Genomic DNA, 25,521 nt, shown 5'->3' with positions numbered 1-25,521 from the left:
TGGTATCAATTCGACCTATGTGTTTTGCTTGGTTTAATGGGCATGTAACAATGGTAACGACAGAGCACATAGGGTGCCAAAAGGAGGCAAATACATCCTTGTGAGACTGAACCAGGAGCAGTACGTATACATTTAGCTTTGTTCATGAATAGTCTTGATGCACTTTTGAGGACCTTGGGCTCATGACTGGAGTTTTTTGCTACAGGTCCTAAAGGGCACACTACTTTCAGTACTCTGTCCTCAAATTACACAAATTTGCATGGTTTCCTGCACTTATTTCAGAGCAGATACCAGCAGGCCTAGTAGCCTGGGCTTCCTGGGACCGTGAAGTAACCCATGCACCCTCACTGCTCAGCAGCTTGAACTGACAGCCTTCCAGGAGCCCAAACCTGCTGACCTTCTAAGACCATGGTGACAATACCTTCTGGATACTACCAGTTTTAAACTGACGCTATCCTTATGACACCCAAACTCTCTTAGGGTGATGGGCTCATAGCAATACCTAGCTTAGCCCATCTTCACCTCAGGTCTCTCCCTCAGGCACAGCCAAGCTGCGAGGGAAATGGCAGCAGTTAGGGAAACAACAGGTGAGAAAGGTACAAGGGACGGCGGGTTGTACAGTGGCGGCTCGAAGAAAAAGCACTGCGGGAGGGAGTAGCTTTGGGCAATGAAGCAGCGCCGGTAACACCTCTGGGCGCAGCCGCCCAAGACCCGTTCGCCTGCGCGCCACGCTCAAGATGGCGGCCGACACCACTCCAACTCCGCCACACTCTTCTCGCTTTCCATTGGCGAGGAGGGCTGTCAGTCTGCGATGCCAGCCAATCAGCCCGGCGGCCGCGGCCCCGAAGGCGGCGCTGCGGCCTGGCCCTGATGGCGGGTGTTGTGTGGCTGCCGCGAGAGGCGAGGCGCGGGATGAGCCGCCTGGGCCCGTGTCTGAGCCCGCGGCCTCTCCTGCGTGGGTCCTGGGCGGCGCTGCTGCGGGGGCTGCGGCGCCTCTCCGTGGCGGCCAGTGTGCGCCGGGGCCCGGCGAGCTCCTGCACGGCCTCCGTGGCGGGCATGGAGGAGCTGCTGAGCCGCTCCGTGCCGCCGCTGCCGCCCTACGAGACGAAGGAGAAGGCGCCGCCTCCGGCGGAGCTGCGCGGTGCGGAGTTCGTGCGGTTCTACCGCGGCCTGCGGGCCGGGCCGCCCAGGGCCCAGCTCCTCACCCGCTTGGCCCAGGACTTCGGCGTGGACCACGGCCGGGTGGCAGAGTTTAGCGCCAAGGTGCTGCAGGCCCGGGAGCAGCAGAGGGAGCTGGGGGCCCTGCTGCAGGCCGAGGACCGGCTCCGCTACTACCTCAACCCACGGTACCGGGGTCTGTTCCAGCACCTGGGCCGCCTGGAGGGCGGGCTGCGCTTCCTGGTGGAGCTGAGGGGCGACCTGGTGGAGGGGCTGGCGACCAAGGCGGTGGACGGGCCTCATGTCAAGGTGAGGGCTAGGCTGGGTGGCCCTGACAGGGGGTCGGGGGGAGGCTGGTTGGCGGGAATGTGGTTTGGGGTGTCCTGTTCATGGTGCTCCGCGATGGGCTGAGGAGCGTCCTGTGAACCAGTTTCACAGTTGGGGTCTTCATGGTGTGACAGGAGCGAAGTCCCCTTCCCACAGGCCTTGGTACCGGAGGGAGGTGGCTTTGCTGACATGGTGGAGGAAGGGAGCGGCCCATGGTGTGAAGCAGTGGGCTTTCTGAAGCGAAGCGGCAGTGGGAGGCTGTGAAGGGCTGGCATTAGGGCAGCTTAGGAGGTGCCCCACAGACGCAGCATGACATAATGCAGCTGATGTTGGGGCTGCCAAGCTGCGTCGGGAACTCGCTGCAGGAGTGAGGTGTGGTGTTGTGACCCCCGAGTCCAATGAAGGGCTGACAGTGACACAGCAGCTGTGTTGTGCTAATGATGACAAATACTGATGAGAGAAAAGAGTTGTCATGACTTAGCTCAGCAGTGTGTAGAAAATAGGTGAGGTGGAACATCCCCAGCGGTTACATGGTGCAGTGGGATGACGTGGGTGTGGAGGAACTGCTCGAGCAAGTCGAGAGGAGAGCTGCTGAGATGATCAGGGGACTGGAGCATCTCCATTATGGGGAAAGGCTGAGAAACCTGGGTTTGTTCAGCCTGGAGAAGAGAAGACTGAGGGGGATCTCATCAATACCTATAAATATCTAAAGGGTGGGTGTCAAGAGGATGGGACTGGACAATTTTTAATGGTGCTCAATGACAGGACGAGGCGTAACGGGCACAAGTTGGAACACGGGAAGTTCCACCGCTTTCCTGTGCGGTGCCAGAGCACTGGAGCAGGCTGCCCAGAGAGGCTGTGGAGTCTCCTTCCCTGAATATATTCAAAACCCACCTGGATGCGCCCAGTGCACCCTGCTGTAGCAGCGGGGTTGGACAAGATGGTCTCCAGAGGTCCCTTCCAACCCCCACCATTCTGTGATTCTGTGATTCTGTGAAGGAATGATGTAGGAGTTGACAGCGGCAGGATGTGACAGGACTTCCCGGAAGGCAATGAAGAAAGACAGCAAGCTGGTCAGATGCACTGACCATAACTTGTTTGTCGATATTCAGATGCAAATTAAGTTTGACAAGAAAAGGATGTTTTTTATATGCCAGTGCTGTCAATTAACCATGGTCATCATGTAACTGAAGTAGCAAGAGCACTGGTAAGATCCCACATCCGTTGGATCATCCTAAGTAGAAACAGACTGAATTTGCAAAATTAGCAGGATAGAAATGTGTAGAACAGCTGAATGTACATGTGTCAGATAATACAGTATGTTCAGAAACATACTAAACCGATTTGAAAGTAGGAAAATATTGTCTGCAAAACTAAAGCTTCAATGAAAGGGCTGTCATAAGCATTCTGTTGTGTCTTCTCAAAATATTTTTTTAAATGTTTGGGTTCATTGTATGACTTGGGCTTAGTTCTGCTTATGTGTTCTTGTAGTCTTTTTTGCACTTGTTGATCAGTTTTATGTTTCAATGTGGTACATCCTTAAAATAAGAGTTGGTGAAAAGTAGCACATAAGCCAGGAAAGATTAAGCAAGAACTGGTTTGCATTGGGTTTTGTTTGTGACTGTATTGGCTATAAGAATTTACCCTGGATACTGTTTCTTTTCAGTTTGGAGTTTTATTTAGGTCGTTCTCATCTGTTTTACACAGCAATCAAGACGTAGAACTATGTGCTATTCCAGTGTTCTTGCTAGTGAGCCTGGGAAAGATGTTATGTCTTGCTTCTGAAATAAGCATCTTGCTTGGCCTTTAAAATCTATTTGCTTCCATTGCAAGTAAGCATCAGACTAACTACGGGCACCCAAGGGAGCACCCAACCTGCAGGAAGCCTTGACAGTCTCTGATTACTAGCTGGTGCAAGTGGTTTGCAAGGAAGTGGTGTGAAGGCATGTGTATTTAATTTTACGCGTTAAGCTGTAGGTGTGTTACCTGTTCTGAGGCTAAATGTCAAGAACAGAGAAAACTATATGGCAGAATATTCAGGCTATAGATTTGGGGTCAGGAGGGGAGTTGTTATAGGTTTGGGTATTTTTTTCTTTTTAACAAAGAATTTGAGTCTTGAGTAGAGAACTGTTCTCATTATACAATCTATATTTTGGGATCTTGTAGTGGACAGTTCCAGGGTGGTTCTTTGCTGGTTTCCTTAATTGCAGGAAAGAGACAAAAAAAGGTATAGAAAAGCTCTGGAACTTGGGATGGATGTTGACACATCACGATTCACTTATTACATGTGATCAATTCTTGCCTTTCTGAATTTCTTAAGGTATTATTTGAAAACAAGAAGATGCAAGTTACCTGATGATTGTTTTCTCCATTGGTTTTGCTCTTCCTGAACCATTAACACAACAGATGATGCACTGCAAACTGGTGCAGTATTGTCTTCAGCTACTCCCAAATATACACCTCTTCATAATGCCCTCAGTTGTCTTTCATAAATCACCTCTTAAGTCAAACTGATGTTTATAGTAAAGGAAGAAATGCAAATGCCTGACGTACTCTGATTTTATGTAGTGCGTGACGTGTGCCTAGCTGCCATGCGCTCCAAAATGCATCTCGTTATTAGACTTGTAAAGATTCTGAGAACTGAAGTCACTGAACTTAGCAGTATCCATTAAATCAGAAGTCCTAGCGCTGTAGCTGACAGGATCCAATGTAAGGCAAAATGGGTTGAAAAAGCTGACTTATAAGAAATTGAGAAGCAAATGGTGACTACCTTACTGGAAGAATTCCATAGGTCTTGATCATAATCCCTGAACAATGCATTGGAAATACATAAAATGATGGACTGTGCAGAGAAGGAACATGCTGCAAACGAGGTTTAGTTTGTATCTGTTAGTTATTAGAAGGCAGAATCATGACCTAGAGTGAGGCAGAAAAATTATGTCCTCAGTGACAAGTTGTTCTGACATAGCAAATGTCTTTCTGTGGTTGTGTAAAAGATGATGCATACTCTTGACACAAGCTTCTTGATAATAAGATGGCAAAAATTTAGTGGTAAACTGTATTTTTTGAAGTTATACAGCCTTTTTTTCCAGAGAGTCCACCAAAAATACATAGAGGACGTATGGTGAAGGGAAACTTTTCTTCATAATCTGTCCCAGAAGTAGATTTTCTTTTCTATTAATTATTCCAATCAATTATGGCTATTGTAAGCTTCATGGATAATGTGAAGACGACCATTTCAAGAAAATAGTACTGGCACATAATACATGGCTTGAAAAGTTAAAATACAGTAAAGCCGGACCTAGTTCTTTTTCATGATGCTTTCTGAAATTTTTCCTTCCCTCATATGTTCTTTTCATGTGTTCTGTTCCTTCCCTCACCCGAAGGACACAAATGTTTTCCACTGTCTTTATAAATGAGTTGATTTTTCTGATGAGCCCTTGCAATGCACAGAGTGAAATTTGCTGGAAACCTGTTTCCTAAGTGTAGTTCTTCCTCTTACTGTTCAGAACCCTCTCACCTGCAGTACTTCTTTTTCTGTGCCAGCATTTTCCTCTTGAGGTTTTTTATACTTTGCTTGCTTATGCAGTTTCAGCATTTGAAATACAGACTCTGGTGGAAAAATTCATGTTATTATTTCAGGTAGCAAATCATTCAACTATTGCTTTTAAAATATTCTTCATCTTTCTATATGATTTAGAAAAAGTCAGTGGAAGGTTCAAATGGCTGGCAAAAGGTAATGAAAAAGGTAGCATTTTTGTCAGATTGATTTATAAATAAACCTGCTTCCATAATTAAACAGTAGTTGGAGTGTGTCTGCAATCGTGTTCTTGTATTGGTCTACTAGAAGAAAAGAAATACCGTAATCGTTCTGGGTATTTTCCCCCTCATAGTAGCCACGCCTAAACACAGCAGGGACCTGAAAGTTGGACTTTTTCCTTGAATTATTTTTTGTCTTAAAGCTTTCTCACAGATTTCACAGAATGCCAGGTTGGAAGGGATCTCAGGGATCATCTAGTCCAACCTTTCTAGGCAGAGCACAGTCTAGACAAGATGGCCCAGCACCCTGTCCAGATGACTCTTGAAGGTGTCCAACGTGACTGAGTCAACCCCTTCCCTGGGGAGATTATTCCAGTGGTGACTGTCCTCACTGTGAAAAATTTCCCTCTTGTGTCCAATCGGAATCATCCAAAGAGCAATTTGTGTCCATTCCCCCTTGTCCTGTCCATGTGAATCTGTGTAAAAAGGGAGTCTCCATCTTCTTTGTAGCTGTCCCTTAAGTACTGGTACATGGTGATGAGATCCCCTCTGAGCCTCCTTTTCTCAAGGCTGAACAAACCCATTTCTCCCAGCCTATCCTTGTATGGCAGCTTCCCAGTCCTTTGATCATCCTGGTGGCCCTTCTCTGGACCCCTTCCTGACTGTCCACATCCTTTTTGTACAGTGGGGACCAGAACTGTACACAGTACTCCAGGTGTGGCCTGACAAGTGCTGAGTAGAGCGGGATGATGACTTCTTTATCTGTGCTGGCGATGCCCTTTTTGATGCAGCCCAGCATCCTGTTGGCCTTCTTGGCCGCAGCAGCACACTCATCACTCATGTTGAGCTTTCTGTCCACCAGGACCCCCAGGTCCCTTTCCACAGAGCTGCTCTCCAGCCAGGTGGATCCTAGTCTGTGCTGCACTCCTGGATTATCTTTGTATAATCAGGGAAAACAGTTTTAAATTTCAGTAGAGGCATTGGAAATGGTAGAACAGGTTTTAAGGGAGAATATTTTGTGTGTAGGCTGTGCATGGCTTTTTGGGGAGGGGTGGTATTTGTGTTGATAGATGTCTTACCTATATACATCCACAGAAGGTAGCATTCATTTCAGCCAGTTGTACTGCCTTGAAAGAACTGTGGTCTTATTGATGAGGATTCATCAGCAGATTAGAGTATCTGTTCACTCAGGTGAAACAGTGGCTGTATGGAGAATTGGAGTATTGGAACAGTTTGCTTTTAAAGATCTAAGAAGCCCTTAACTAGAGAAACAATTGAAAGTTAAAAGTTTTTCTATAAAAAAAGTGTTTGGTATTAACTTATCAAAAGTCCTGTATAGCCATTTCATTATTGTAGGTTTGATTTAAATTCTAACATACATGAAGACAAATGTGCAACAAGAATTTTATAACTTCTATGTCTTTGTATCTGCATTGATAAGAAAATATGGAAATAAAATTAAGTGGATCTCCTTGATACTGGAGGAAAATTACATAATGCATTATATGGCCTACTGAGATTTTGGTTTTGCCCAAACTGTCTAAAATCTTAGACAATCCTTAGTTTTCATTTTGAAGGACTTTTTAAAAAAAACAAAAGATTACCTGTGGCTGTGTTGTAAATATAAAATATTTTTCTATTTCCTCAAAACGTATCAACATAGAAGCAGCTTGGACTGTTAGATATTGGTTGATGAAGCATTTCTATTTTGTGTTTGTTCAACAGATTACAGTAAAATAACATATACAGGTCATTAAGTCACTTGAAAATGCTTGTGCACACTTTACTTGTATAAATGAGCAAAAATGGGAGGGAGGAAAAAGGGAAAGAATCTTTTTTAATTAAGAACAAGACATCATGCAATATGAAACACAAGAGCCAGCACTACCATTACCACTGCAGTAATTACTATTAGCAATAAAAAAGCAGAAAAACAGTCTCCTTTTATTTGTGTCACACTATCGAATCCAGTTTTGCCGATGGGTATATTTTTTAGTATCTCACCAGGGCTGTCCTATATGTATATTTTGAAGCTAATTTGTGAAAAAACCAAAGAGACCTTTCAACACTTGGCAATACCAGAGTAGGTCTGTGAGTCAGGACGCCCAAATGAAGTATATCGGGTTAAAAACTTCAGACATTCCAAAACCATGGAAAAACTCGACTCTGTGAGGCTGGCAGAGAACTCCTCTTGTAGCACTGTCAGATATCAAACCAGCAACTAACAATAACTGAGCCATCTGCTTGATATGCATGGAGTGTTAGTTACTGCTGTTTCATGTTTATCTGTAAATATCTGCATATGAATTTTCATTATAAGGGGTATTTTATTTTTCAGTAGTTTGAGAGGGAAATGGAAATAGTCCCCTCATCAGAGAGGCAGTTTTCTTAATAAAAAAAAAATTAATTTTTTTGTAAGTGTTTTCCCATTTGATGCCCAGTAAATAGGGACCTGATGTGAAGATCAAAAAGGCTGTAATTTGCTGTCTTGTAGCAAGAACATGGAATGAAAAAAAAAAATTATCACAACTTATTGTGCTCGCCTAATAGAAACTGAGGTAGAGCTGGTAATTTTAGATACTAATCTGAGTATGTCCTGTTGCTCAAATTTAAAATTGGGATGCTGAATAATAAATCTGCTTTTTTTTTCTTTTTAATGAAATTTTGGAGATGTAATTTTGTGACTTCAAAGGCCTCTGAAATGAAAATAAGAATTTACATACTACTAAATTTACAAAATAAGCAAACCTAACTTGACACTGCCATTGTCGGAGTCAGGCCTTTCAGAAACTTAGTGTATGCAATGATATTAACGCAGAATTTTGCTCAGGTGACTTGAATGAAACACAGTTTTGGATAGTATAAAGTGGTTTACGTCTTTCTACACTAAGAAGTTTTGTCAATGTACACAGTCACAGTTGGACTAGATGATAGTTGTAGGTCCCTTCCAACTGGAACTATCCTAATTCTTTGGCCTGCATGCTGCTCTGTTGTTTTTATAAAACATTTTTATTTACAACTGACAGATTATTTGAATTGAGTTGTAGTTCCCTGTAAAAAATATTCCTTTCTTCCAACATCACATCTGCTTTGCTTTCTTTGGTTACAATTGCATTGCTTTTATACAGCTGTAACTTGCACCTAAAGTAGCTCTATAATGCATTCTGCATCTTGAAAAGTAGCCTTCAGTTCAGCTGGGCATTGCTATCCCAGCGTATGGAGCATGTTTGCTAAACCTGTAGGAGCATAGAAGCAAAATGCATCCAGTTCCTATGTTTTGCACTTTTACCAGTATCCGTGTAGTATAACTGGCTTTCTCCCAAGTCACTCGTTGCCATCTGAGCCATGTTACTGCCAGTAGATGCAGAGCTGTGTGTTCAAAATAATGACTAGCAGGAGTGCAGCCATCAGCAGTTTTCCTTCCTAGCTGCTAGACTGTAGCTTGAAATGGTGTTCCAAAAAAGCAGATGGATGACAAGAGAGCCGTAGGAATCTGTCAGTTTGACCCCAGGTCTGACAACCCTAGCTTATTTTTCTGGCTTACAGTGTGCCCTTACAAAAGAAAATGAAACAATCCTGAAATGCCTGGAGAAATTCACTACACCAAGGGATATTTGACCAAATGATTTATGGTTATTTTCTAAAAGCTTCAGAGCTGTGCAGAAGCAAGGATTTGCAAGAGAAGTACCTTAAAGCCAGAATAAACAAAACAATCAGAATATACTTGCTGAGGACACTTATACCTCTGCAGTGCGAGAAGAAAAATATATTTGGGGCGGGGGGGAAGATGACAGATAAATCTGTGTATTAGAGTGTACTTGAACCAAAATTCAGCTTTTCCTGATAAAACTGTTGCTGATGCAAGCCTTGTTGAGGTTACAGGCCAGTACCTGCTCAGTTGCACTGCCCAGGAGTTGCGATTCCTACATGACATAGTCATGCCAGAAAAGCCCTTTTTTGTAGATGCTGTTATGCAGACAATTCTGGGCTCTTTTCGGTACAGCTTGTTTTACCTGCTGCTTTCTCTTTAATCCACTAGCCCAGAAGCATCAGGAAAAGCAGTTTTGCCAGTATAGATTACAGCTACTCTAAATGCAGTTGTAATGTATTGTCAGAGTGCATCAAGTGTTGAAGTGCCCCTGAGCCAACAGTAATAATGCATTTTTTCACAGTAATGTCATATTATAGAAATAGTCTGCTCTTTTGAGATAGTAAGGCAGCACAGGTTTAATATATGTGTCCGGTAAGGCCCCCCAAATCATCAGACTTGCTGTAAATGTGCAATAGATCCATTTATTAGGCAGGGGCAGGTATGCTGCATGTGTCCCTCTTCACTATCCTAGTTGCAAAGTTTTGACATAGCTAATCTGGTCCTTTTTCGTGTCTTCTATTATGTTACTTCCTCCCCCAGCTGCTGTTGTGTTAGAATAGTGTTACCTTGAGACAGAGAAGGCAGGAACGTTTTAATCAAAGCGTCAGTGAAAAATTGTGAAGACTGTCTGTTCTTAGGGTGGATTATTTTTAATGTGATCCTTTGTTCCTCTCAGTTCTTCAGCAGTACTTGTTGCAGATAGTCGTGCATGTGTGGGTTTTTTCAGAGGTTTCTTTTTAGGCTGGTGCTGTGCATTATGTGGTTCCCATTGTGTTCCAGTGGGGATTGCTTACCCTATAAATGTACTTCAGGTGAATTGTGTTTGTATTATTTCAGTTTCATATTCATTTAACTACTTTTTTTTTTTTTTCCCTTAGCATATGAAGGCTTGATTCAGCCTTGTACAAGTGCAGGTGGCAGAAGAATGTCAGCACTGCTTATTATATAACTGAAAGAGAGCTCTGCTGAGAAAGACCAACAAAAACCTAATTTACAAAGCTTGGGAGAGTTGGCCTCATGGAATAGTTCATGGATACTCCCTGTATTTGGAACAATGTGATTGACTTTTTCACTGTTTGAAGTATATGTCAATTTATGCTTCATTAAGTAAGCTCTTCTTCCATATTTGAGGATGCTACTGAAAAAATATAGAAAGATAATGTGAAGTTTTCATGCATGACAGAATTGTTCTATGCATATCATATGAATGGTTGTTTTCTTCTGCATGGTTTGTATAGTAGCCACTTCTGCATAAACAAAGATAAGTGCCAAACAACTGCCTATGTATTTCACTAACAGAACTTAGTAAGTGTAGAAGTAGGTAGGAAAAGGAGGACTGAAGGAAAATTTGACTCTGCATTTCAGGTATCGAAAAAAGCCAGGATTTGTTAGGAATTTACCTTGCAAACTCCATGCCTGTGGTCATTACCATCAGCTTTAATCTAGGAGTTTTGATGGGAGGAGTTAATTTAATTATAAGTTTGGGCGGATTGCTGTAGATGAAATATCTGATCACAGCTGGCTGCAAGCGTAGTCCGGGTTTGAAAATCTTATTTTTTCTGGTATGTTGAATTAAAGACTAAAACTGTCCTTTTTTTCAGTCTTGGAATACTTACAGCGGTTACTCTGGCCAACCGGAACCTCCTTTGACACGTGTCTCTTGACAAGTGCCTCTGCAGCTTTCATCTTTGATAGGTTACAACAGGAAATATTTTTGCTTTTTTGTGAAAGTCCTGAGACTACCTCCCAGCCTTGGAGAGATGTTTCAAGTAATAAGTGTTTTCTGGATAGATTTTTTTTCCTGTTGTTTTGCTTAAATGTAGCAAGTTAAAGTACATTGGAGTAAAATTTTTGTCTATTTTGTGTACAGCGGTGGCTATTTAATAAAGGTCTGAATAGAACGTGAAGTGGTTTTGTTTTTAAATTAGTGGTTATTAAGTTAGTTTCAGGTAAGCCTACGTTTCTGATCAGGCCGTTGGTAAGTTGGTGCAGGTATCACACTGTGTCCTATATACAAAGGAAATGTAAGAAAGAAAAATATCCCTTAAAGAGATTTTCTAGCTTATTCATGCTGTGCTGAGTTCAAGAATACTTTCTAAACACAAAGAATTTTAGTCAGAAAAATCTTTAATAATATAGGCAGTAGGAAATTCATAGGGAATATAAAATTCATTATTAAAATGAATGTTTCTGAAAGTGTTCGATATTACAGTTGGCTTTAATACTGTATCATACTGTTCCAAATCTGTTGTGATTTTTGAGTTCTGTAGTCTTATGCTGCTGCCTTTGGTTTTCTTGTTCAAAAATTTTCATACTTAGGGAGAGGAAAAATTCTGTAAAGCCTACGGTTTTATCTGCATCCTGTTCAAAGACACTAATTTTCTAATATATCATCCTGAGCGGGCATTTGCAGCTCCTGTGCTGAGCTGTACAATCCACGCTAAAGTCCAAACTGAAGCATTTTTGTAGTTTACTGATGCCTAAATGTGTCTGTGTGTTTCAGTCACCTCCAGTAGATAAGTTATGTGCCTTGGAGATCTGTCAAAAGTAGAAGGTTCTGTGTGTTAATCATGGTGCAGAATGTGCAGGAGTAAATAGCTATTCTGCATCTTTCTCCTAAAGAGCAGTGGAAAAAATGTTTAATAAAGTAGAGATGACTAATAAAATAAGGTAAAGAATTGGAAAATTTTAATTTGGTTAGTTGCTTTCTTACATTAATATGCTAGTACTAATAGTCATCCTAAGGCATGAACTGCTGAATACTCAGAAGAGATTCGGATATATAAAATTGTAGTGAAATTCAGGTCCTTATTTTCATCAAATTTCCCACGATTTTTTTCCATGCTATTTAAATCTGAGCACCTGTGCAACTGCAGTCTTATTGTCAAGACTGATCAAATATTTCTATTTATTTTCTGCTTTTTATCTACATTGCATTGCATTATTTTCCATTTCTGTGTCTGCAATTTACTAGAGACAGTGTCTAAATGTTTTCATTGTTTTCATCCTGTGTGAGGAAAGCTGAACTATTATGTAGTTAATCTGCTCAAACAGATGCATTAGTTTCCTTGAACCATAGTTTGAAATAATCAAGGTTATCTTTACTCACATACATATGTTCTACCCATCTTATTTAGCAGATAAATTCATCTTTCTTCTGTTTGCAGGAAATGAATGGAGTTCTGAAGAATATGCTTTCAGAGTGGTTCTCGACAGGATTCCTAAACTTGGAGCGGGTCACCTGGCAATCACCTTGTGAAGTACTGCAGAAAATTAGTGAGTAAGTGCTAGAAGTTGCTAATGCTAGTTGATGAAGAAGTGATGAAATGCACAGATCCACTATTTTCAGATACTGCTTTTCAATTCTGAACCACAGGCAAAGTATAATTAAGGAATAGTTGCATTTAACACAATAAAGAGCACACTTTAAAAACTGAATTAAGTAAGTAAATGGTAAAGGGGATCATTTGTCCCGTAATTTGATCCTTTAGCACACAAAACGCACTTGGAGACTGCTGTCTTTTCTCCCAACCTTCTCATTTACTCTTCCCACATTCCCAGAGGTGCTGTTGTTACTTTTCCTGCAAACCTAGGTTCTTGCGGCACTGCTGCTGCCTCTGCTACCCCCATCACCACTGCCGCCTTCTTCCTCCCTCAGTCTGCACCAGCAGGGTTGGTGGCGAATCGATATTTAGGTCTGATGCAGCATGGGGCGCCCAACACTAAAGAGCACATTTTACTTCTAATGTAGTGAGGCTCCCCTTCCTGGCTGGAACTGGTGAGGTGTACAGAATTCCTTGTAAACTATATGTGAAGAGAGCACCTTGTTTTTTATGAACATTCCTTAAAATCTATGTTTGTTTCTGAATTTCTGTCAAATATTGAAAGTTGTAGCAATGAAGATGACTGAGTCAGTTACGTTGTGTGGCATTTTGTCATATAAAAACTTGAAGAAAAATGAATCTCTAAAAAGTTCTGAAAGTTCATGACTTGATGAGGCAAAGAAAAGAGATCTACAAGCTAAATTTTCAAAATAAATATAATTAGTGTTATTTTACTTAATCTTCAAAGTATTTTGGCGAACACGCTAGGCTTTCAATATGGACTAGGGAAAAGAATGCTTTGAGTGATTGGTTGAAGATATGGCTATGGGAGTGCTAACAGAGTATTTTGTAGCTTAGGAAGACTAATTCCTTAGGGGTGTGTTCAGCCTCATTCAGTGACAGTCATCTCAGTTGCATATCCCATACTGAACAGAAAGCGCAAGTGAAATCTCTGATGCGTAATAAGCATAGCCCAAAGAAAATGAGAGAGAGTGGGTGTGCAACACTGCTTGGCAATCTACTTTGTCACAGTTTGCTGATTAATTTTACTTTTTTCACTTACAGCCTAATTCTTCTCCTTTTTTGGTTGGAGAGTTTTGTCACTGACATCAATGGGAAAAGTGCTGAGCTTGTAGGGCTGGCAGCTGACCTCTGTTTTTAGATTAAAAAAAATATGTAATTTTACTTTTTTTTCTTTTCTCATTGAGTTCTGAAGCTGTGCATCCTGTTAGAAACTGGGTTGATATGAAGCGTCGAGTTGGGTCGTATAGAAGATGCTACTTTTTTTCTCACTGTGCAATCCCAGGAGAGCCACTGATTGTCTTGCATGTTGCGCTAACCAGTGATATCTCCAGCAGCATCCAGGTACAGTCACTGATGCATTTAGTACACAGCAAGTGCTCAGATTGCAATGTACTTTTAAAAAATTTTGTAATTCCTTATAATTTGGAATATTTGGTTTTGTTTCTTTTTTTTAAGGGATGAGAGAATTGGCACTTAAACTACAGGGGTATTCTGTATATCTCCTGTATTATGTAAGTTGAAATTTTGAGGTTTTGCTCAAGTGCAAGAAGAATAAGAAAAGGTAAGAAATATATAAGAAAAGGTAGCAAATGAGATTAAGGCTTCAAAGCGGTTATCATTACTTCTGAAAATTTTAAACTACATTACAATTATTCCCTGCACTTGCTAATGGATAAGCAGCTCTTCTTTCTACTTTTTGATTAGATTTTTGTTATTTCTCACAGAGGGTAATGAATAAAACAGTGGGGAAAAGTGTTAACACGTTTGAAAGTTAAAAGAAAAGCCCCCTTCCCCATAATGATGGTAATAACTACTACTAACTTTTTTAAAATTTTATTCTTATTTTCCCAGGCCATAGTGAAAGAAGTGCTGCCTTTAGAAACAGAAGATACAGACAAAATTACAACAGCAATTTTCTACTCCATCAGTTTAACTCAGCAGGGACTGCAAGGTGTGGAACTGGGGACTTACCTCATCAAACGGGTTGTAAAAGAACTGCAGGTAGGTGTGGCAGGGTGTGCTTAAGGTGCTGTTTGGCCCATGTGCTTCCCTCACATTGCTGTTGTGGTTTCCATTTTGTGTCATTGCTCAAGGCAAGGAGCTGCTAGGTCTTCCCCTACACTTGTAGCTTCTTACCAGATCAACCTTTGAAAGTGCGTAAAGAGTTGGAAGAAGATTTTCTGCTGTTGATTAATGTCTGCCAGATGTAGACACTGTTACATAGTTGACATGTAATGCATGAATTACTTGTGTTTGCCTAACCATGTGCATAGGATACTTAAAAGTCAAATGAGTACATTTCTGTTGAAGGAAGCTTTCATATAGACGTATTTTGCGATGTAGTGTATTATATGGTTCACTACTGTCTCTCAGTTGAGTGGCTCCCTTCCAGGCCCCTGATCAATGTTTTCTTTCTTCAGTGTACCTGGCTATTCCTTTTTCAAAATCTTATGCCCGTTCCAGTAATACAAATACTTCTTATACATTAATTAATACAGTTTCTTGTTTGTTATATTGAATTGCCACTGGTTATATATGCAGTTTGCATGCTTGCCTTGAGTATGTCTAATAAAAAAAAACCACCATGTCTTTAACATATGAAAGTCACAGGAATCAGTTACTTTATAGAGGCCAGTTCTATGAATTTATAAAATACCATTGCATGCTATGGGGTTGTTATTAATAGTGTTAGGACGACTTCTTGTAGAACCTTCTTCCAAGCAACTGGGGAAAGGAATGAAAGTTCGTTAATTTATATATAGAATGGTGTGAAAGAGACAGTCATATTTCTGTGTTGAGTACATTATTTTATTTAGTAGCCTTTACTACTTAAATTATTAACAAAGCTACCACTTAAAAGTAATAATCACTGCTTGATTCATTGTTCCAACATCTGGATTAGTTATGATGTCTGGAAAATTGTCTGTGATGTAGAACTTCAGTTCTAGTTACAAAAATAACTTAAAATTGGATGCACCAAATTTCTACTATTACAAAGTGATTGATTAGTCAACTACTGAATCATAGCTGGCAGCCCTGAATTTTTCATTTTATGTCATTTTTAATTGATATTTTGGCTGAATTTTGTTGTTCCTTCCTTTCAGAATGGCTTTTAGATTAATTGTCTAAAGTGCAGTAGTCCAGGTATAATTAGGTTGTGCCATCTGTCTGATCTTGACTGAGGGGAAACTGGAATAAATTCTTGCAGTTATTTGCTTTCACATCTGAAAAATAATTTCTGGATAATCGAGTTGCTCTCATAAAATAACCCTATTGACAATGTATTTGTCCGTCACTCAGCTGCTTACAACACTAGAAAAGTGATGAGTGAGTTATAAAGGAAGATAGACACACCATACTTAGATAACCTACATGCAAGGTCTAAAATTTGATGTGTCCCAACAGAAGAATGCCTTTCTTATTTATACTTACGACAAAATGTCTACATTTCAGTGTTGTAAAATCCAGTCCTTCTTCACTGTTCATCAAATACATGATTAACAGGAAACACTTTGGCTGAGATGCCTTTAAATACATCCTAATCATAAAATTATTGCATCAAGCTTAAATAACTTAGTTAATATTGAAAGCTGAGTGCTTTCCATACAATGCCAAAAATGGAGATCTTCCTCCCTACTTAAATTTCCTACACTGCTTTAAGATGTTTATGAAAATGTGCTGTTACTAGTAAGGTTTTGGAAAATTGGACGTGTACTTAGTTGACAAAGAAGTTGTAGCAAAACTTCAACTGCCTGTTTATATTTATTTTATATATATATATATATAAAAAAGGTACAACAACCTCCATGTATTGTCTTTACATCGTTCTTTTTCGTGATGGTAAACCTTGTTGGGCTACCACTGTAGGGCTAAAAGAGATATGAAGGATAATCCAGGAGTGTTTATCCATGACAGATGTGGTCCTTTAATAGTTTTTCTTCCACCCTTTGGTGTTAATATTTTTTTTCCTTCCCACTTTCTTCCCACTCCTTCATGCTTTCTTCCTCTTTCTTCTAAATTATTGCTCTTGAATTTGTTGTCTTCAAGACAAGAACCGTCTCCAATTGCATATTTTACATGTGAAGTGACCCTAAATCATCATACTCTTACCAGAATTTTTTGATGCGCTTCTATAATGCCTAGTAATTCAGCTTTTGTTGTAAATGTTGTGACTCCCATCTCAGCGGACCTCACCTTTCAGTGGAGAGAAGCCCTGTGTCTTTCAGCTTCAAAATACTTACACTGTGAAATTTCTACAGGGTTAGATTGTTCAGGGCAAAGGCAGGGTATGTGATGAGTAGTTCTCTTGGCAGCCCGTTTTACTTGTCTCCCAAAATCCTGGAAGTCCCACTTCAGTGCATTAATTGCACACGTGTGCTCGCTTTCTCTCTGGTCAGGTGTAAGCAAAGGACTTTCCAAGGTTGTCTGTGCTCAGGTTGGACATAATTCTCTGGAGCAGCATTATAGTCACTTACTTTAAAAGGGACAAATGGTATAGCAGTAGTGCTGAGTTGACTTGGTGACAGCAGTTGAAACAATGTAGCCTCAGCAAAAAACCTTGGGTCAAAAATTACATCTCATTAAGCAGGCTTCCAGCAGCCTTTGTGAAAATAGATAGTTGAGGTCTCTGATAGGAAGAGGATTTTTTTATGCAACCTTTGCATGGCTTTGCAATAAACAAATCTTTATTTAAAGTGCTGCTAAATTGCCAAGTGTTACAGGTCACATAAATTGAGACTGTCTTTAATTTAACTGAGAACAAAATGCTTTGGGAAGAGGAGACCATTTGAAGAGGTTGAGGATTTTGGTTTTCATTATCTTTGAATCATTGATGATTAATATACTTTTATAACTTGCCGTTGGTTTGAGTTAACTTTTGTGGACATCTGTTTGATCTGCAGAATGTTATTTGATTCGTATTTTCCCAAGGCACTGCAAACTCTTAAAACTTTTTTTTTATCCTCTAGTAAGAATCCTTTATCTGACTTTCCCTTAACTTAACCTGCTCTGACACTTTTACTTGTAAGTGCCATTGTAACCTCAAAACTGAATTCGCAGCTGTCATTCTTCATAAGGAAAACTCCAAATTGGACCTGTCATGAATGTATATCATTAGATCAGAAAAAGACATGCACTAAGTTAGAAATATGCTAATAGCCACTCTTTTTTTCCACCGTTGAAGCCTTTATTTGACAAGATTTTTAAAAACAGTACTGAAACATTGATCTAGCAGGTATCTGCACTATAAAGTTATGGCTATAAATTCAGCTGGTCCCAGATTCCTTAAAAGAAAATCTCATTAACAGACAATTAAGATAGAGCATAATTTTTTAGAAATCATCTTGCCAATTCACCTGAACTGGTCGCATACACGGCTAAACGTGAACATGGGTAGGGTCGCACTTCTCACCTTCAAAGAATGTCGAGTGCAGATTCCCTCATGAAAGTATTTCTTGCAAATGGGTTTTTATTAGGACTGTTAGGAAAACTGCAGCAGTAGAGGCTCTGGCAAAGATTACAACCCTCGATGTTAAGCACTGTTAGTTTGAGGCACTGCATAGAAGTTAATGGCCCCTGCTTTTGAGTCTTTCACTAATTTAAGCAGATGGAGGACGTATGAAGTTGAGTCACAGAAATGGGCCCTCAGTTTCATCTCTTTATATGTGCACAGTTAGCAGTTTGCTTAATATCTACCTAGACATTATGATCTGGCATTTGCCACAGGTATTGTAATATAATTGGGTAAAGAGGAGGATATAACGCAGATCAGAACAGCACCTTGGGGATGTAGCTTGTGTCGCATACAAAGAGCATCCTGGGAGAAAGTATGCTGCTCTAAATAGGAGATTTTTCTCTTTTCGGTAGTTGCTTGACAAAAGTTTGCTACACAAATAATTTAGAAGGGTTTTATAAACAGGTTTCAGTTGTGATCTGAATATCTCCTGTTTGGATTAGTTTTGGGCAAGCAGTGGGATGAATTCATTAGTCCACTGATACCGCTTTGGTCCCTGTACAAATATAGGCTACCTATGTATTCTGTGTAGTCTCTTGGCTATATTAATGTATATAGAGCAGGGAGCAGACAACAGAAAAAATCTCGCATTTCTTAAATTTAAGCTTGTATTGTTCCCAGAAACAAATTGGATTTTGAAACAATTTCAGACAACTAGTAAGAAAACAAACAACCCCCAAATTGGGTGCTTGAAAACAAGGAGGCAGATGCATTTCTAGCAAGCTGATAGGTGCTGGTGAAGGCGTAGACAGATAGATTTCTCATTAGACAGACATTTAATTCAGAATGTGTTTATAGCCACTCTGAATGGTCTGTGGCTCTGCAGAAGGTACATCATAGCAATTCAGGCTGCAGATGACAGACACAGATAACTGTGGTGAAGCCTTTGAGAAAACTGCTTAGAATTTTATAGCCTGTGGCATTTGGGGGAGAAAACTGATAGCTACTATGTGACTCAATAGAATGCTTAACAATTGGCGGCAGATTTTAGCTTTCTGGTTGGGCTGTTGATAATTGCTACCTTAATTTGATCTAGGTGACCTGGGGAGATCATAATTTCCAAAACAGGCTTTACTTTCATTGATGATAAATGTGACCTTGGACTACAGCTTTTGGAGAGCAAGACAGTTTCAGATGAGATAATAGATAATAGGAGAAATCGGCGCTCTTCTGCAATGAAGGAAAGAAAAAAAAAAAACCCACCCAAAACTAAAAGACGACCAAAACCAGAAATCTACCCCAAAACAAAATGAGCAGCTGTTTCTTAATGGTGTGTGGGTTTCTGACAAGAAAATAAACATTAATGGATCTCCACCAATAGCCTTAGAAACTAGCACATCAATTTAGCAACAACATAAATGTACACACTTCACTGCATCTATTTATTTTTCTACAAGAAATGTCCGCCTCAGATAAGCTCCTAAACTCAAGCATTTATCAGATACGTAGTAGTCTGTACTGTAGCTTCAAAATGGGGTCACTTTCCCATGTTTTATCTGTCCTAAGAAGTAAAAAAATATGCAAAATTTCCTGTTTTGTATTTATTAATAGAGTAGGAGCTACTAACTTCCTGATAAATATTTGGGGTTGGGCTTGGTGAACAGGTCACTCCTGAAAGTGAATGACAAAGAGCAGCCAACATCACAAGGGAGCAAAATGTGAGTTCCTTAATTAGGAACTTGCAGTGCTTATTATTAATACACAAATATGGGAAGAGGTTGTTCATTCTCACTTTTGTCCTTGTGGATGGGACATAGATACCCTCTCAGCTTTGCAAGCGGGGAGACAAGATCGGAATTGCTACCCTGCGGAAGCAATGGGCATGGCTCAGCTGCTGTGTGAAAAGCCCCTGTTTGTTAGCTCTGTTCAGTAGTATTTTCAAACACTGCTTTCTTAGCGGAGATGGTGCAGAAGACTTCCAGACTTGACTTTATGGTAAGCGGCCGTTTCTCTTGGTCCAATCAGTTTTTCCTTTTACCTGAAAGAAGAGGTTCTGTTTCTCAGATTTCAGCGTTACCTTCCTTCTTCCTCTCTCAGGTTTTAACCCCAAACATCTGTGAAGACTTCATGAAAGAGAGCTAAGCAACATATTCTCAAAGGCACTGTCTTTTATAGGATGAGTAATATAGTTGGAAAAAAAGGAAAACCTTTAAGGAATGTAATCCCATCTTTGGGTGAGAAAGAAACACATCCAGTATTCCTTTAATTCCTACCTAGAGGAAAATAACCTCTAACAATCTTTTCCTTTTTCTCACTTTGTTTTTTTTCTTTTTCACCTCCACTGCACAATAGTAACATCAGTACTCCCTCTAACAGCACATCTAGGTTTTCTCATTGATAGGTCATTAATTTGAAAACTTTCACCAATTTATCCCTGTCTCTTGTGTTCTCTGTGTTACGGACTAAAGATGAACTTTAAGGCACAACAGGGAATGAGGACATAGAAGAATGAAACCCCATTTTGAAATCCAGTGTCTTTTGGGGGGAGTTTGCTGCTGCTTAAGGATGCTAACATGAAAAGGGTACTTCTCATTATAGATTACAGGTTTGTGTTTCTGCATCGTAAGGCTCATTTGCAGGTCTATCACATCCTAGACAGTTGCTGAGTTGTCATCCATCATTATTGTGTGGACAGGCAGAAGGGTCCTGGGTCACTGAATCTTCAGAATGGAGTTGTGGCCCTTCCTTCTGGGCAGAAATTCATCTAGCCGCGGGAAGGGCTGACATGCAAAAGGTCAAATCACTTGACAGCAGGCGCTCTCAGCAGCTAAGCTATGGCTGGTCACAGTAGAGTCGCCACTGGTCAGCTCTCAGTGCGCTGATGGAAAAATGAAGGTGGCAAGTGATGCTGCTCGGTACCACCTTGACAAAACTGAAAGCTATCAGCTGCTTCTCCAGGAACAAATATCCTGAAGTTAGTTTTCCAGTAACCTTTAAAAATTCACTTCTGTGCCATTCTTCTCCTCCTCCTCCAGGAGATCTCTGGTTTTGTGCCCATAGTATTGTCTTTGGTGGGAGATAGTGTTGAGTCAGGGAAAGCAGCTGACAAGGGGGGCATCTGAGGGTAGCTCTCCTCTGCCATACTAATTAAGATCCTGCTGCTTTAAAGAAAAGTGGATTCCGGATGTGATGATTAGGTGTAGTCCTTGATTCAGAAACCCGACAAGGAGGTGGATGAACAGTGATCAAAGGAAGATTTAGTGAGTGCATTTGATTCTATATTCAAATTTTGTAAAGTTATTTTGAATTGATTTGTGGGTAAATGGTCTTTACATCCATGGGGAAGTATTTAGCTCGGAAGAGAAAGATTCTTGAAGTGTATGCAGTTGCTTTGTTCTGTTCTCATTTTTCCCATTTTTCTGCTCCCAAATATTTTTATTTAATCTACTGTGGTCATTGCTCTGTTTTTCAAAAGCAGAGGGAAACTTTTCGGAAAAGGCTGAACTGTCTACTCCAAGAAACATTCTTTTAATTAAAACGTATTTTCTATATCTATGCCTCTTGTAGCCATGGTCTGCAGTAAAAGCACAACCTTAATAAACTGTTCTGTTTTATAAATGCTGTATTCTCTAAAATTGTACAAAGCGGCACTAAGGTACCAGCAGAAATTGCCTTCCACAGACATCTCTTTACATCAATTTCCTAATAATACTTTTTCTTATACGAAATGCATACGTGGTAAAACGTGATAGTTGTGTTTCACAGGTCTTGTTACAGACTTATCCTTCAGAATTACGCTTCAAAATAAAATACCATCATGTCCTTTAATGGAGACTTGAAAAAGTCACAGGAAATCAATTCTTTACAAGTGTTGCATTATCTACCATGGTAGCTATAGAGGTTGCAAATATGGCACAGTCAGGATCTGCTGGTCTCTGATTACATGAATGGCTGTTTTATTCAGTAAGATATAGAAATGAGTGGTTTTATGGACTAATTTGCTTTTTGCTTTATCCAGTTCTCCAAGGAGATGAAATGGGGTGGTTCTTTGTAACTTGGTCTGCCTTTCTAGTTCCTGTCTGGTCCCAGAAGAATAATTCTTTGACTTACATATCTCTGTAATAGTCACAGGACTTCAGATAAGAGGGGCAAGTGAGGTTATTCAGTTTATGCAGTTATAAGTCACAAAACTGAAGAGGTGGTAGATCTGAGCTGGCTGGTGTATGATAGTGCCAGAAGCCAGCAGAACAGCAGTAAGCTATTTGGAAAGCTCTGCGTGGGAAGGAAAAAGATGTTGTAAATAACCAGCTGAATATTATTCCAGTTATCGAAGTTATTAGAAATGGTGCTTGGCTTCAGTCTGTAACGGAGGTGTGCCAGGCCTGCGTTCCCTGGCTTCTGCGTCCTCGTGAAACAGAATGCAGATGGCAGCATCGCAAGGGGCACAGCGGTACCTGAGGCTGCAACAGCGCAGGTGCAACACAAACGACCCAGCAGCGTGTGTTCCATTAACGTTGGCTACTGTAAGGTAGCATCTGAGCAGAGATGATTTTTTTTAATGGTTATGTGGGTAATAGAGTTAAAAAAAAAATGCTTTTTGTAGTCATTTAAAGGCCATTTTCTGTTGACATTAAGATGCTTCTGTAATGTTGATAAATGTCTCTGTTCTTACTACTGCTTCCTGTATGAACAGTAATTAAAACAACACTGTGGTTGTTTCAGTTCAGCTCCGTCTTCCCTCTGTTCCTTTCCCCACACTTACCCCTTAGTAGGGCTGACTTTGATGTCATTTTTGTTAATTCCAAGTATGTTTTGCTTTACATGATTATGTAGTTAACAGCTTTTACTCATAAATAAGTAGGAGTAGAGGAGAAGCTTTATTATGTTAAAACAATTATTAAACTGTGATTAATTTTTTTTACTGTATGTATTTCTTATCTTGCTGTTTTATCAGTGTATTTTGTAGTCTGGGAATAGCATGAGAAGTAGGTGACCTGCCTAAAGATCGTTTGTCAAAATTTCAGGAAATAGCTTATTTCCATAAAAATCTACCTCTTTCAGTCTATTTTACGACTTCTGATTTTTACAATAAACTGAAATAATAAACGGCACTTGATATAAAAAAGATAGTATGAAAAATAAATGGTATTTAAAAGGTTTTTGAAACTTACACATTTACTTTTTTTTTTTTAAATCTCATTCTGCTGAATAACGTCTTTATGGCATGTGATTGTATTTGTTTATTTCTGCCTATAAAATGATATACCAGAACATCGTGCTGTAAGTACTGTATAAGTACTTTTAAATAGCTTATGTGTGTGGACTGTAATTTAGTCAGTGTTAACATTTTCTTTGTTCTCCAAGTGCTTTCTAGACACCAACCTATTACTGCAGAGTGATTTGTTTTGTTTTGGTTTTGTCTGTGTATCGGTTAATCCTCAGAATCCCTAGTAAAGAATATGAGCTGTTCTTTCACTCAGACATCTCGTTGTCAGTCATGACACAGCTCATGAATTTTCCTTCTCTCCTTTTGTCTGCAGAAAGAACTTCCTCAGATAAAAACTTTTTCTACTCTTTCACCTATCCCAGGATTCACAAACTGGCTTGTTGGGCTCCTCTCTTCACAGACAAAAGAACTGGAAAGAAATGAACTTTTTACGGAATCAGAATGGCAAGAAATCTCTGAGATCACAGGAGACTCTACTACTGAAACACTAAAGAAACTCTTAAATAACAATGAGTGGGTGAGATCACAAAAATTAGTTGAAGTGCTCCATTCACCGTTTATGAGACTCTGTGCCTGGTATTTGTATGGGGAGAAACATCGTGGCTATGCTCTTAATCCAGTAGCAAATTTTCATCTCCAGAATGGCTCTGTGATGTGGCGGATAAACTGGATGGCGGACACAAGCCCTCGGGGCATTGCTGCTTCTTGTGGCATGATGGTAAACTACCGATATTTCTTAGAGGATACAGACAGTAATAGTGCAGCATACCTGGGGACTAAACAAATTAAAGCCTCGGAGCAGGTTCTGTCCTTGGTGTCTCAGTTCCAGCAAAATAGCAAGCTTTAATTAAATACTGTTAAAACTAAGAACGAGTGTTCCTCACCTATAAAGAGCTGTGATATTTTGCAGTGTCTATATTTAAATGAGAATGTCTGTTACAAAACAAATCTACTCAGCAAGCAGGATGCCAAGTTATCTAGATTATCAGACTACTGCTGTATATTCAAAACCTAATTTGTTGTGATTGAGTCACTGTAAGTTCTAGGCATCTGTTACGTGCAAATGAGTTGGAGGTGTGTATTAAAGGGTGAGTAAAACTCTCAATCAGCTACAACTCAGTGGCAACTTTAATGGAAAATACTTGAGCCATACCATTATTCGGTTGATAATAAACCTATTTAAACCATGTCTTCGAAAGGAGCTGCGCTTATTTGTCATAGTAATACTAGATAGTCCTGGAAAGACATACTGAATGAAAGTAAATTTTTGGTCAAAAGTATTAGCAAAACAGTAATTTACATTTCTATTTTGTTAATATCCGTCTTTTTCTCCCTCAAAAATTCTCATGTAAAATCTCTTGGTATTTTTCTTTTTCAAACCCACTAAAAATCTCACTGAATCCTTGCTTTGCTGAAGCATGGAAAAGCCTTGCATTAAAATTGTTGAAAAATCAGAATCTCTCAGTGCAGCAGATATGTAGTATTATATTTGCACTTTTGTCTGTGAAAATATAATGAGCAGGAAGGGAGTGTTCAGACGGGAGAGGGGAATAAGAGAAACTGATCCTTTACGGGTCAGTTGAGAAGCTTCTGAGTATGTATATTATACTTGTGGGTCTGGGAATTTTTAAAGTTGATGAAGAGCTTTTTTAATAAAGAGGTAGGCGTGACCTGTAAACCAATAAAATAAACTTTCTCACTAAAACATGTCTTGTGTATTTCAGCATGTACCTTCCTTCATTTAACAGCCCTCCTTGATAACAGTATCACCACAGCAGAAGGATCATCTTAAGAGTTTCATGCTGTTTTGTAGTTCCTGATTTATTCCAAGTCTGGTCAAATTCCAGTCCTGTTTTCAAGAATTATACAGAGGAATTGAAAGTGATAGAGTTCCTGCTCATGTATGAAAACAGAAGTGAAGAAAGCTGTAGGTATCCTCTTAGCCTTTCTCCTATAATGAAATTATATAATTGGATACACTTTTTTTCATATTCGTTATTAAGAAAAAATCCCATCCTCCAAGCTGGTAACCTGTGATGGGAATCTGTTATACATACCTTCCAAGCAGAGAAAAGCTTCACTTAACTTCTGTTCATGGTAGACTCTGCAACACTGGTAGTTAAAGGAGAGAGCACGTTCACTGCCTGTGGTTCCTTTGAGAGCAAAGACATTTTTATACAGCAGCTGGCATCAGTGGCAGCGATGTCACGTTAGCAGTGGCACCCCTCCCATGCCATGTTGCCCAGATGTTCAGTGACAGCAGAGTTCTCTTTTTCACTATGTTTTTAAGAGTAGTTCCCAAAAAGTCAACAGTTTTCTCATATATCAACAGGTTAAAGTTAGCTTATTGATTTTGATCAGGTATGATTAAAAAAAACAA

The 25,521-nt window shown here is 39.9% G+C and overlaps 1 protein-coding gene across 1 annotated transcript; it reads left to right on the top strand.

Moving 5' to 3' along the window:
* Positions 1-832: 832 nt before the first annotated feature.
* MLYCD (malonyl-CoA decarboxylase) lies at positions 833-24,859 on the top strand. Its single transcript, XM_064459662.1, has 5 exons — positions 833-1,467; positions 12,283-12,395; positions 13,647-13,803; positions 14,314-14,463; positions 23,455-24,859. Exons 1-5 carry the CDS (start codon positions 871-873, stop codon positions 23,986-23,988), a joined length of 1,551 nt encoding a protein of 516 aa, XP_064315732.1. The 5' UTR covers positions 833-870; the 3' UTR covers positions 23,989-24,859.
* The last annotated feature ends 662 nt before the right edge of the window (positions 24,860-25,521 follow it).

The sequence above is a fragment of the Phalacrocorax carbo genome, chromosome 8 (genome assembly GCF_963921805.1).
Source record: "Phalacrocorax carbo chromosome 8, bPhaCar2.1, whole genome shotgun sequence".
NCBI classification, from domain to species: domain Eukaryota; kingdom Metazoa; phylum Chordata; class Aves; order Suliformes; family Phalacrocoracidae; genus Phalacrocorax; species Phalacrocorax carbo.
This window is presented reverse-complemented; position numbering and strand designations above follow the sequence as displayed.